The sequence below is a fragment of the Triticum dicoccoides genome, chromosome 2B (assembly GCF_002162155.2).
Source record: "Triticum dicoccoides isolate Atlit2015 ecotype Zavitan chromosome 2B, WEW_v2.0, whole genome shotgun sequence".
NCBI classification, from domain to species: Eukaryota; Viridiplantae; Streptophyta; class Magnoliopsida; order Poales; family Poaceae; genus Triticum; species Triticum dicoccoides.
This window is the reverse complement of record NC_041383.1, coordinates 561,406,810-561,421,033: the sequence shown is the minus strand read 5'-3', so window position 1 is coordinate 561,421,033 and position 14,224 is coordinate 561,406,810. Positions and strand designations below refer to the sequence as shown.

General features: G+C 40.6%; 1 protein-coding gene across 2 annotated transcripts in view; it reads left to right on the top strand.

Annotated features, from left to right (window-relative positions):
* Window positions 1-8,580, top strand: part of LOC119364848 (CLIP-associated protein-like) — a 12,044-nt gene extending 3,464 nt beyond the window's left edge. Inside the window, exons 6-21 of one of the 2 annotated variants that reach the window (XM_037630408.1) lie at window positions 1,159-1,320; window positions 2,226-2,323; window positions 2,512-2,586; window positions 2,666-2,734; window positions 2,816-2,901; window positions 2,972-3,089; window positions 3,911-4,009; window positions 4,110-4,467; window positions 4,664-6,420; window positions 6,522-6,620; window positions 7,010-7,114; window positions 7,204-7,278; window positions 7,377-7,445; window positions 7,546-7,614; window positions 7,835-7,936; window positions 8,116-8,580. In XM_037630408.1, the coding sequence (XP_037486305.1) occupies window positions 1,159-1,320; window positions 2,226-2,323; window positions 2,512-2,586; window positions 2,666-2,734; window positions 2,816-2,901; window positions 2,972-3,089; window positions 3,911-4,009; window positions 4,110-4,467; window positions 4,664-6,420; window positions 6,522-6,620; window positions 7,010-7,114; window positions 7,204-7,278; window positions 7,377-7,445; window positions 7,546-7,614; window positions 7,835-7,936; window positions 8,116-8,277 (3,503 nt within the window). In that variant the 3' untranslated portion in view covers window positions 8,278-8,580. Of the gene's footprint in view, window positions 1-1,158; window positions 1,321-2,225; window positions 2,324-2,511; window positions 2,587-2,665; window positions 2,735-2,815; window positions 2,902-2,971; window positions 3,090-3,910; window positions 4,010-4,109; window positions 4,468-4,618; window positions 6,421-6,521; window positions 6,621-7,009; window positions 7,115-7,203; window positions 7,279-7,376; window positions 7,446-7,545; window positions 7,615-7,834; window positions 7,937-8,115 lie in introns of both variants that reach the window. The other variant, XM_037630407.1, reaches the window with a different exon arrangement.
* Window positions 8,581-14,224: the final 5,644 nt, after the last annotated feature.

Below are 14,224 nucleotides of genomic sequence, written 5' to 3'. Positions count from 1 at the left end.
CTCACGGTCGACGAGTCGACATGGCGATGAGTCGACGTAAGTTAAGCAGCAGGCAGTCAGGGGAGGAGCACAAGTGCACAGCAGCAGCAGCAACCAGGGGAGGAGGGGAGGAGCACACCACCAGCAGCAGTAACCAGGGCCAACTGAGAGATGGGCCACTAGTTATGCACTTCCCTGTGGCCCAAAAGCCCATCTAGTAGCTATATACTCCTCCCATGCCCTAATCCACCATCCACACTCCCTCCTCCCTCACCACAGCCGCCACACATTCTGCTGCCACTCTCTTGCCACCAGTCCACCACTCCTCCCAGTGATGGATCTCTCAACTCCCCCGCAGCAGCTCTCTTGCCACCGCTCCTCCTCCCAGCCCGCTCCTCTTGCCGCTGCAGCTTCAGCAGCAGCAGCAGCGGCAGCCAGCGCTGCAGCGGGGGATGCGGCGGCGGCGGGGGCGGGGGCGCAGAAGCAGCAGCAGCAGCGCGGCAGCGAGGGCGCAGCCGCAGCAGCGAGGCAGCACAGCAGCAGCATCAGCAGCACGGCGGCGGGAGAGTGCTCCAGATCCAGCGCTGCCTCGAGTCGTTTGACCCAAAAAACCGCGACTAGTCGTGCGAGTCGCTCGACTCATCCCAGGAGTCAAGTCGAGAGGCTGAGTCGGCCCTGGAACTGCGACTCGTCGACTAGTCGCCACTAGTCGAGCGACTCGAAATCCATGGGTGAATCTATGGTTTCAGAATTTGTAGACCTTAGTGACCAGGGCGTGCAAGTTCGAGAATTCATTCATATAATTACTGTGAAAACATATGATATATTCTTAATTTCGAAATGCAGTGATACTATGCACAAAATGTCTTTGAATTCATTTTCTGAAAGTAATCATGAATGGTACAACATTTGAAGTCCATTTCATGTGTTGAGATGCATCACTTTTTTATCCAGGCCAAATACTGCTATATTTGTTTCTTTATTTATTTTCTTCTTACTTTTGCTCAGTGTGTTATCCAGAAGCCTTTAGTTGAGCTATGTTCCCTGAAACAGCATGTAATCTATTAGACTTAACAGAAAATTTCATTTTCTGACAAGTCAATGTTTTTCTGGTTATTCTGATAGTGGCACCTGCCACACAGACAACATGTTTCTCTACAGTAATTTGATGTTTTACAGGTGACACTGATATAACTGAAAAACCAGTGGAACCAGTAAGAGTCCACTCAGAGAAAGAATTACTTCGGGAGTTTGAGAAGATTGCAGCTACTCTTGTTCCAGAAAAGGACTGGTCAGTTCGTATTGCTGCCATGCAAAGGATTGAAGCACTGGTTTATGGAGGTTTGTCCACATCTATACCTATTTTTCTTAACAAAGGTTTATGCAATTATGCTCGGCGTTAATTACCTCTGTAGCCATTACCAAAGAAAAAAAATCTGTAGCAAAGATTTTGCAGTACGTCTTTGGTTGCACAGCCAACTACTCCCTCCGTTCCAAAATAGATGACTCAACTTTGTACTAAAGTTAGTACAAAGTTGAGTCATCTATTTTGGAACGGAGGGAGTAATATTTTGTCTAACCAGAAAGGGACCCTCATTACTAGGACTGATGACTAGGAAAACATTTCCCCTTTATTTGCCGACAAGAGAGCTTTTGAAGTATGCAGTGAAGTAAAATAAACAGAAGGTCCATCTTTTATAAAAATGAACATCTTTTATTATAAACATCCTACTGTCTAGTAATATTGGCTCAAAGAAAAGAGCAATGGTGCAACCTGCAGTTTTGGTGACATACCTTAATGTTTTGCAAGGCCTTCATCATTTGACTCAAAAGGGAAAAGATTATCACAGTCCAGTTACACATAATATAATATGGGGTTATTTGAGAATTAGTCCGTCAACATTCTTAGCATTTACTCCCTCCTTCCCAAAATATAAGGCGCGGTTGACTTTTTACGGTCTTTGATGCACAACTTTGACCACTAATATATATCAAAGTATATGGATTGAACATGTATAAATGGCATCGCTGTATTTTTCTTGAAAAGCAATTTTATTTCATATGTATGTATAATAATTTTATAGACATATAATACATAAAAAATATAGTCAAAGTTGTGCAACGAAGACCAGAAAAGTCAAACCGTGCCTTATATTTTGGGAAGGAGGGAGTATGTTGATAAATTACTCCTTGATAATTTGATGTTGTATGCTTAGCTTTAAAATGTTCTATTTATGTTTCTCCAGGAGCTATTGATTACCCATCGTTTCTGACACTCTTGAAGCAGCTGATTCCTCCATTGTCTACTCAGCTAGCTGATCGACGGTCTACCATTGTAAAACAGGTATCCACCCATTTATCTTCTTTTGATAAGCATCTTTTATCAAGAAACCTATTTTGGTAAGTATCAAATTGATTATCTCCAACGCTTGTCTTTCCCTCTATTTTCTTGCTGTAAAACGAGTTGAATACTTGATCAGATGAATGTGCTCAAATTGAAAACTTACTTCGTGTCATGTTTTTTATGCCCAGGCATGCCATTTACTTAATGTGCTGTCCAAAGAACTCCTTGGTGACTTTGAGCCATGTGCTGAACAATTTATTCCGGTAAATGATGCAAACAGTTTTTTTCCTTCTGTTTTGCTATATTGTTTTAATAAATCTAAAATATTTGTGAAATTTTCAGATGCTTTTTAAGCTGGTTGTCATAACTGTGCTTGTCATCGCTGAATCTTCAGACACTTGCATAAAAACTGTGAGGAAGTTTTATTTCAATATATTTGCACTTCATGGATGCCATTTTTTAGTCTCTTTGCTGATATGGGACATCTTGCAGATCCTGCGAAACTGCAAGGTTGCACGAATTCTTCCTCGTGTAGCTGACACTGCCAAGAATGACCGAAGCGCAATTCTCCGTGCTAGGTATGCATGTTCACACCGTCCAGTGTACATGTTTCTTCAAGCTATTCAAGCTTACATTTTACTGTACCAGGTGCTGCGAATACGCGCTTCTAATATTGGAATATTGGGCTGATGCCCCGGAAATACAACGATCAGCTGATTTATATGAAGATCTAATAAAGTGCTGTGTAGCAGATGCTATGAGTGAGGTATGATCTGTTCGCTGACCTATGGTGCATATAGTGTGTTCATTTTCATTTCAAATTAGGTAGTTAAATAAATTATTCAATATGTCGCACTATCAGACACACAAGAACTTCTCTCTGTGTGGTATGCTAGTGTTTGTACTTTGTCGAATCGAAGAGTCCAGTCATAGTTCCATTCTGTTGAAATCAAACCAAGTGGAATGTTAATTATTTGCAGCACACGAGAGTGAAACAACAAAACTTGCTGCTCAAGCAGCAAGCCAGCAATGCTGCAATGATACCCACCAGGACCCTAACTCAGCCCTTACATTTTAACCTATCCCCAACTGGCTGTCTACATGACTGGAGAGGCATCAATATGACATTACCCAGACATAATCTATGTAGTGCTGGTTTGCATTCTGTTTGCAGATATACACATGAAACAGTGTATCCATTTGGAAATACGGTAGCTTGTTTGGCATGATAATGAAGAATATAGGTTGCTTTCTGTTCATAATGTGTATAGAGTAATAAACAATCTGTTTCTGGGAAACCAATAAAATTATGAGGGATTCTACTTCATACTGAACCGGTGCCTTCTTTCTCCTCTTACCCTTGCATGCCACCCAAAAGAGTTTAGAAGACAATAATGTAGCAAATGACAAGTCCATATTCTGAGTTCATGCGCTATATTATCAATGGACATAATTGTTAAAACCAAAAGGTTCTTGAGTTATCTCATCTCTGATCTCTGCCGCTGCCTGCTGGTATGCTGGGACCATTGCGGTTCTGTCCACATTCATTCTGATTATTTTTGTGTTCCATGCCGTTTCTGCAACTAGGTCCGTTCAACTGCAAGAACTTGCTACAGAATGTTCACGAAGACATGGCCTGAGCGCTCTCGCCGTCTTTTTATGCAATTTGATCCTGCTATACAGAGGGTACGGCATGCTGCTTTTCTCTTTGTGTTTCTTTGGATCTTACATTTTTTGTAGCTGTAACACAGCCTAAATTCTAATGTACAATTGGCAACTGTTGCAGACAATAAATGATGAAGATGGTGTGCACAAACGTTATGCTTCTCCCTCACTTCGTGAGAAGGTTCTGCAGCCTTCTCGCACTTCATCTCATGCAAGTGGCACTCATATGCCTGGATATGGCACTTCAGCTATTGTTGCAATGGACAAGAGTGCAGCTATTTCTTCAGATTCATCTCTGCCATCAAACCATCCTCGTTTATCACAGTCAAAGACAACCAGCAGAGTTTCTGATAGAAGCCTAGAAAGTGTGCTCAGTTCAAGCAAAGAAAAGGTTTCTGCTATTGAAAGTTTGCTGAAAGGTGTTAGCATATCAGATAGGCAAAATTTCTCAGTTGCACGCTCTACAAGCTTGGACCTTGGTATTCTTTAATCCGCATATACCTTTCTTTGAAGAATTTGAATGCTTTTTATAGTGTATTCCTTAGAAATCACCTGACAAAATTATCATTTCTACTTTCTCTGCTGATCGTTAGAATTCTAGTTTCTTATTATTTTTTACTCCTAGTGCAGGGGTTGATGCTCCATCATCTCGTGATCCTCCTGTTCCTCTTGCAGCACCAGCTTCAAATCATCTGTCTCTGCAGAGCTCAGCGTTCTTGGATTCAACCATTCCTAGCATCAAAAGTTCTAGTACACGAAATGGAGGTTCTCGCGCATTGGATACAATGACAACACAGTTGGCCACCAAAGAGCGGTCGAGGTCACCATATTTGAGTAATCTATCATCCGAGTCCATGACAGGCTTATCACTGCCTTATGTAAGAAGATCTTCAGAGAGGCTTCAAGATGGAGGCCACATGGATGAGAGTAATGATCTGCGGTCAACCAGGCGGTTTCCTCAAATGCACACAGAAAAAAACTATGTTGATATGCCTTATAGGGATGCTGCTGCTCATAGAGATTCACATAATAACAATGTCCCGAATTTCCAGAGACCTCTTCTAAGAAAACAAGTAATGTCAAGGCCTTCTGCAAGTAGCCGTGACAGGTTTGATGATAGTCAAGTACCTTCTAATGATGTATCTAGATATACAGATACTCTGGCTACTCTACACGATGCACTTTCTGAGGGTCTCAATCCTAGTTCTGACTGGGTAGCAAGAGTCTCTGCTTTTGATTTTATTCGGAATGTAGTGCAACAAGGTCAGAGAGGTACTCAAGAAATTATTCAGAATTTTGAAAAGGTCATGAAGCTATTTTTCCGCCATCTGGATGATCCTCATCATAAGGTTGCACAAGCTGCTTTTTCTACGCTTGCAGAGATTATTCCTGCTTGCAAGAAGCCATTTGAGAGTTATGTCGAAAGAATTTTGCCACATGTCTTTTCCCGCCTTATTGATCCAAAAGAGTTGGTAAAAAAACCATGTTCTTTGACTTTGGAGATTGTTGGTCGATTATATGCTATCGATATGTTGCTACCTGCCCTAGTACGCTCACTAGATGAACAGAGGTCGCCAAAGGCAAAGCTGGCTGTTATTGAATTTGCAAACAGATCGTTCAGTAAGTACACGGTAGATTCTGAAGGTTATAGTAACAGCGGCTTCCTTAAGCTATGGCTTTCAAAATTGGCACCTTTAGTGAATGAAAAGAATGCAAAACTGAAGGAGGCATCTATTTCTGGTATCATATCTGTGTATTCTCAGTTTGACTCTACGGCAGTGTTAAATTTTATTCTAAGTTTATCAGTTGAAGAGCAAAACCTATTGAGGCGTGCCCTGAAGCAAAAAACACCTCGTATTGAGGTTGATCTGGTGAACTACTTGCAGAGCAAGAAAGAACGGCCACGCCCTAAATCTTATGACCAGGCAGATTTTGGAACTTCTTCCGAAGATGGTTATGCACAGACATTGAAGAAGAGCTATCCTTTTGGGCGGTATTCTTCTAGTTCCCTTGACGCTGAAGTGGGGAAGAAGACCACTACAGTGCAAGAACCAACATTACATAATGTCTCTATGGCCCGAACAACTTCGGATATGAGTGCCGGTACTAATCAAAGCCCGGAACCGTCCTCAGGAACTGAAGTATTTTTAAATAGAAGTAGAGAATCAAAGAATAATATTAGCTCAGCTGTGGAAGATAATCGTTCTTGGACAAACTACCCTGAAAAAACCGATGCTTCCTTAGATGGTGAAACCGCTATGAGCACTCCGCGCTTTGATTTCAGCCAACTGCACAGCCCTGATGGGCATAATGCCGTTGGTTCAACTACAGGAAAGGATGTTCAAGAGACAGATATGGTTGTAAACCTTAGTTCTATAAAGACCAGCATACATGCTGACAATGGCTTGAGCATACCACAACTTCTTCATCAGGTACTGATGAAAAATCCTTTTACTTGATTGTGTGTACTGCTGTTTTTTTTTCTTTTCTAAATCTTTGTGAAGTTCTTTAATTTATTTTTCTCACTTTGTAGATAAGCACCGATACAGAAATATCAAGTTTGGAAAAACACGAAGCATTACAACACTTGATTAAGGCTTCGCTTGGTAATGACAGCTCCATTTGGTCAAAGGTTTGCAACCTGATTTCCTTACATAATGTACCTTATGTTAACCCCACAGTTACTAGGGGAAACCGAAGTGCTTAATTTTAGAATAGTTCGGTTTATTTTTTCTATTTCTCAGCAAAAGAATAATGGGTATTTGAAAAACAGGGTTGTATTTCAACTTATTTTAATTCTCAGCGGCATTTGCAGGTTTGCATATGCAAATGCCACAGCAGCATGTTATGTTACCTTTTCTTGTATATTTTCCTCTTTTCGTTGCATAAATATGTGAAATCATTATTTCGTTACCAGCTGTGTTACCAGAGGTGTAAAGTTAAAATGGAATATATACTAAGCTAGAGCCGAGAGGTTTCAAACTATTTCCATTCTAATTCCAGCTTTCAATTTTCCAACAGTATTTCAATCAAATATTAACGACCGTACTTGACGTGCTGGGTGACTCCGATCCATCTACTAGGGAGATTGCTTTGTCTTTAATTGCTGAGATGCTCAACAATCAGGTCCACTATCCATGCCTATGCACATTAAGATTAGTTTAATTAATTGCCGCTTCATTTTTTGATAGTAATAATGCTCATTTTGCTCTCAGAAAGACGCTATGGAAGAATCTATTGAGATTGTTCTTGAAAAACTTCTGCATGTGACGAAAGATGTGGTGGCAAAGGTATACCTGCCTTTATTTTCCTCACTATAATACCATTAGATCTGTTCTTTGTTCAGCTTTGGTGTTTTAGGAACTTAATATTCTTTTTGGGCATGCAGATTTCAAATGAAGCGAACCGATGCATAAATGTTTTGTTGGCAAAATATGATCCTTTCAGATGTCTTGCTGTAAAGCACAAATCATTTCTCTTTATGCATCACTGTTACTACTTTTGTTTCTGCTTGGTATATTTAACTTTACTTCTCATGGTCATTGGTTGTACTGCAGGTTGTAGTACCTCTTTTGGTCAGTGATGATGAAAAGATACTCGTTGTGTGTATCAACTGTTTGACAAAGGTATTATCATATACAGTGTTCTAAAAGACAATAGACCCTTGCTACCCTAGGCAGGCAGCTGTAGTGCGTTTGCATTTCTCATTATATATGCATCATGTGTGAAAATCTACTTAAATTCTTCGTTTTGTTGTAGAGTAGTTCTGGCCTATTAGGAACAAACATATCTAATATCTTGAGCAACCAGTTTTGACTGTTAACTTTCTTGTGATAATCTCTGCAGCTTGTCGCGCACCTTTCCCAGGAGGAATTGATGGATCAACTGCCTACATTTTTGCCAGCACTGTTTGATGCTTTTAGTAACCAAAGTCCAGATGTTCGAAAGGTGGGTACTAATCTAGTGCAGATATTATCATGGTGGAATTCCTTTCTATTTTTATGATTAGTATAAAACTGCCAGTAGATGCAGACTGCAGTTGCTGAGTGCCATGGGAATTGCATGTGCTTGGAATGAATTTTTCTTGTGCATGAATTCATAACTGACACTACCTACCCATTTTTTAGAGTGTTGTATTCTGCTTGGTGGACATCTACATCATGCTCGGGAAAGCGTTTGTCCCGTACCTGGAAGGGCTGAGCAGCACGCAGCTGCGCTTGGTGACCATCTACGCGAACCGGATTTCGCAGGCAAGGTCCGGCACGGCGATTGACAGCGCTAACCAATGAGTTGTAACATTCTTCTGTTTTATATGGACATTTTGTTTGGTAGGGGAGTGAGATTTTTGGGGGGTCCCGTTTGTTTGTGTAGGTTTGTGTATAGTATATAAGCAAACGATTCCCTGGTATTGGGGAGTTTCCTGGCTTTGGTTCTTTGTGTGATTATGTATTCCTTGTCTTTTTTTTAGCATGTGGAGAGGAGTGTTAGCGAGCGTGTGTTGTCTTGGGTTGTACAACTAGGTGACAATGTACAAAGAAAGGAAATGTAACGTAATGGAGAAAGTGTGTGCAAGTTTTGTCTGGCCCTTTGAATTACGTTATTGTTGATGAATTCCCAGCTGTGGGCTTGTACTCTTCTGGTTCTTGATTTTAGATCCGGTTAAGAGGCCTGTTCTTGTTCTTGATTTTAGATTCGTAAAGAGGGATCCGAAGGACCAAAAATATCATCAAAGAATTAGCCATGGACAGGGGTGCGTGGAAGTTCACTATTCATATATTAGAACCATGGCTTTGATTTTGAGATCTTATGGATTTCAACTCTAGCCTACTCCAACTTATTTGGAATTGAAAGACTATATTGTTGTTGTCGTCGTTTGTTGATAAGGGCAAGCCCCATTTGTGTTCCGCGGCAACTTTTTTTGGCTGGGATTCGGAGAGATGATATTACTCCTTTTTTACAAGGTGTAGAAACGTGCAGTCAGCATTAATCAATGGACTTTGCTAACTTCCGAACGACCGGAATATTGCAACAGATCCGAACGATGCTTTCTTCCTTTCTTCAGTTGCTAATCATGCTAGCTAATTCTCCATTAGACGCTAAATCTCCAGATTACTTCCTTTTATTTGCTAATCTTGTATTATTTTAATGGAAAAATTAAGGTGGAGCAAATCCTATCTCTTCAAAAGATGCATGCATGCACATAAGACAAAATGATGATGTCAGCTTAGATTCTTTTTAAAATTGAAAACTTAAAATGTTTTGTAGCTCAAACTGTCCATCAAATTGAAAAATTGTCTTCACATAAAAGATTCGTCGCGACGAGATTTTTAAAACTAGATCTCATGTCGATATGTTTCGACAACTTTTTTTCCAGGTCAGAAGTTACCAGGCATGTACTACGTAAGTTATCAAGTCTGTGATACATAAGTTACCAAGCTCTTTTGGTAAAAATACGGGCATGCAAAAAATGGTATTCTAACCTTTCTTCTCACATGCACATGTATGCATACACCAGATCACAAAGGATGCTGATGTCATCCTATATTCTCCCTATTTCAAAATTTTAAATATTTTGTAACTCAAACCATCGCTCTGATAAAAAACTGTTTTCACATAAAAGATTCATGGCGACGAGATCTTCAAAACTAGATACCATGTTGGTATGTTTCAACTATTTTTTAGGGGTAAAAAGTTACCAAACCTGACTACGTAAGTTATCAAATTCATGACACATAAATTACCAACATGTTTTCATAGAAATTGTGAAAGATGGTCTTCCAACCTTTCTTTCCACATGCACGCATGCATGCACTAGGGAACAAAACGATAATGCCACCCTATATTGTATCTATTTCGAAACTTCAAAATATTTTGTAGCTCCAACTTGAGTTCGATTAAAAAATTGTTTTCACATAAAAATTTCATCGCGATGATACCTTCAAACTTGATCCTATGTTGGTATGTTCTAACGACTTTGTTCGTGCCAAAAGATAGCATGCCTTAGGTAAGTAAGTTACCATGTCTACGATGTGTATATTACCATGTTGTTTGCATAGTAATTATCATTATGCTTTCAACAATTTTTTTCTTGACATAAAAATTGCCCATGGTGCAGAGTGTGTATTACCATGCTATTTACACAGGGAGTTACCGGAGTCTGTTTTTAGCAACTATTTCACCGAAATAAGTTATCGTGATGTTTGTACCTAAGTTATCATGTCTGCAGTGTGCATATTACCATGATATTTACACAGAACTTACTGGCGGTATGTTTTCAATAACGTATTTTGCCCCAAGTAAAGTTACCGAGGTGTTTGTAACTAAGCTACCAAGTTTGCAGTGCACAATTACCATGTTATTACACATCAAAGTTGCCGGGATATATTTTCAACACCCCCGGGCAAAGTTGCCGTGGTGTTTTGTACATAAGTTATCAGCTCTATGGTGTGTATTACCATGACATTTACACATAAATTACCAGGATAGTTTTTAGTAACTTTTTTCTCTGGGTCAAAAGTTACGTGGTGTTTGTACATGAGTTATCAACTCTGTTGTGCGTATATTACCATAATATTTACACAGAATTTACCGGAATATACGTTTGAACAACTTTTTTATTGGATCAAAAGTTACCGCGGCGTTTGTACATGAGTTCTCAGCTATGATGTGTGTGTATTGCGATGCTGTTGACACAGAAATTGTCGGAGATATGTTTTTAAACAACTTTCCTGAGGTCAAAAGTTGCCACGATGTTTGAACCTGGGTTATCAACTCTGATGTGGATGTATTAACATGTTACTTACACAAAAGTTTTCAAGTGGTATATTTGTCAACATTTTTTTTCCCGGGTCAAAAGTTGTTAGAGATACGACACACAATCAAACACGATGAAGAACGAAAACAAGCAAGGGACACGAGATTTTAACGTGGAAAACCTGTCCAACACGAAGGGAAAAAACCACGGGCGTGAGCCAGCCAAACTTCACTATTTCGGGGGAGCTTACAAATGCCGGGGATTTATAACTGATCAACTATCCCGTGTGACGGCTTACAAGAGGTATATATAACACAGGTGACCTAGGTCAATACTGATCCATACTGCTTTGGCCCAAGCCTACCGGCCGGCGACGGGCCTCGCCCGCTCGCCCGTCGGAAGTTAGTCTTTCTCTTTATACTTGAATTTGGAGCGTAACATAACAAAAGTTACCAGGATGTTTTTTGTCCTGTAGTTCATTTGCACGTGGAGAGAAAAGTTGGGTTACCATTTTTATGCCCTGGTAATTTGTATAGAAATAAGAATGGTAACTCATATACCACAAGTGTGATAACTTACGTAGCATACACGTGGTAACTTTGGACCTGAAAAAAAAGTCATCGAAACATATCAATATGGGATCTAGTTTCGAAGGTCTCGTCGCGACGAATCATATATATGTGAAAACGATTTTTCAATCAGACCTACGGTTTGGGCTACAAATCAATTTAAATTTTTGCATTGGAAAGAATATTTGATGACATCATCATTTTTGTTTTGCATGCATGCATTCATGTAAGTGCCTCAAAGCGACCTTGCATGCGTGGGTATGTTTTGGCTGAGTTCTTGATTAAGAGAAAGCGACATGCGTGTGATTAGAAGAAAGGGTGCGAGCGCATGCAGCCATTGATATAAAAATCGGAGGGTTAGCGAATCGTACGCACCTGTTACTAAAATACAGTCGACTGGAAGTTAGCTTTTCCGTTAATCAATTGCTACAGCACACATTCTGGAAAACGTTGCATCCACGCCTCACTGCAACTACCCACTGTCAATTCTTCTGATCGCGAAGAAAGCAGCAAACACTCGATTTCGTTGACAGGCAGGCCTCTGCCTAATGAGGAGCAAGCGTGGTCAGCAAAGCTCGAACCTCTGTCAAAAATCAGGTATGTCCCTGGGAGCACGAGCTCCGCTTTGTTTCATTGACCAGACCGACAAGTCTTTTACCTACTCCTCCGTCACCTAGGCTGTGTCAAAATATTGGACCAGCGCCTCGTCGTAACAATCAGGTTGAAGAAAGATCGGTGGGGAGGTTCGCCATCGTCCGGTGACTAATGACTCACACGCCAAGCAGAGAAAGACCTTGGCACTACCAGATGCATGCATTGATGACGTGTCTGCTTCGGTCGTCGAAACCCACCACACGCTCTTGCCTTCCACTGGACGACGGCGATCGCGCTGACGAGTTTGTATCTGCGGCTCCATCAAGCGACGACGAGGATCTCATCTTGGTCGCACTGGGCGTGCCGGCACCGGTGACGGTCACACCTACCTGCTTAATTCTTAGTCGCGCTGGGGCCAGTTTAGAATCAAATCAACATCGCAGGAGTTTCCACGGGAGGTGGGAGCACGACCACGACCACGACCCTTCGCTTCGGACCAGGATTTTTTTTTTTGGGATAAAAAGGCAGGCCGCAGTCTACCTTATATTTCAAAACTTGACCAAAGTCGGAGAGAATTGTTTGAGTACACTTAGTGTGGCTAGGAGTAGCCCCCTAGCGAAACAGAAAACTAAGGCTGGTTGTAACGACTTAGTGTGGCTAGGGGTAAGCCCCCCTAGCGAAACAGAAAACTAAGGTTGGTTGTAACGGGGAGTATCATATACTAGTATCATGCATATGATACTACATTCCTAATGCATGGTATCATATAGGACTATATTTATTGTCATGCATGACACAAAGTAGCACATCATTTAATATGATAACGATATCATGATATGATACTCAAGGCTCCCTTTCTTCATTTAATTCTATGCCACCTCATCAAAATTGCTTAATTGTCATGCATGATACTACCTATGATACTCCCATTACAACCAGCCTAAAAGAACAAGGCAAAAGAAGCAACACTGATAGCAAGATGCAGACTATGCGGCAGCCTTGAGAAGCTCAGACTTGGATAGGAGGAAGTTCTTCAAGGCATCATTGTTTGCTCTGTAGCACCACAGCTGAACCATTTCAGTAATAGCATGGCAAGAAGCAGCATCCGAAACGTAAACGCACTCGAAGACTCTGGCATTGCGGATCTTCCAGAGTTGTACTGCACAAGCAGCAAGGAGCACATGCCAATGGTGGTCTATGCCTTGCAAGGCATTCATAAACTACGGCAACGTGCAGGAATTTGTGGCCTGTGGTAAGACGTTGAGCTTGTTCCAAATGTAGTGAGCCGGTGCACATCTCATGATTGAGTGTTCCACTGTTTCAGCTGCCGGGCATAAGTCGCAGAAGCAGTGATCAACATTCTTCCATTGTTTCTTTAGCATATAAGTCCGCACATTCAGCCGACCTTTGCAGGCAAGCTAAAGAAAGACTCGCCACATGTTGGAGATTACCTTTGACCAGATCAATCCTGCTGGTTTCCAACTGACCCCTCCAAAGTTAAGCAGACTATGAGAAAAACAATTCTTTCATGCACAGGACCCATGCACGGGACCGAGTGCATGGGAGAATTGCTTGGATTTTCTACCATGCGCGGGACCTCGTGTGCATGCATCCATCATTTTTGTTATTAATGATGTATGAAATCTCTTACATCATATGCATAGTGTTTCCTCTCTCCTAGTATAACATGCAATCAAATATTATTCTCTACTGACTTAGTTTTCATTCAGATAAATATATGTCTAATATATTTTGAACTAAAAGTTTGACTTACATTATTTTTGTAAAATTAAGTTTCTTCTGACAAGATCTTTAAAACAAGACCGATATTGAATATATTTTTAGAAATTATTATTTTGACAACTGAATCACCATGTTTCAAAATTTGTATTTTAAAACTTATCTAAATATATTCAAAAGTGGTCTCGTTTTAAAGTCCAAGTCATCATAAACACAAATATGTAAACAAATTATAACTAAGACTTTTGGGACAAAAGACATAATAGATTTAAACTTAGGAATACGATGAAAAAGTATGGGATGGTGGAGCGTAAGGCTGCTGGACAGTGTCCTTGCATGTGGTGAAAGAAACATCGTCAATTTTAAGTACCTATGCATGTTTGTGGATCTCAAAGCAAATCGAGGGCTCTCCCATGCGACTATAGAAATCTTTCACGTTGACTGCCTTACATGAGAACGTGTGCATGCGGGTGTCATTGGCAGCCATAGCAGGTGGAGGTGCATTGAGAAGTAATACTCTCTTCGTCCGGAAATACTTGTCATCAAAATGAATGAAAATGGATATATCTAAAACTAAAA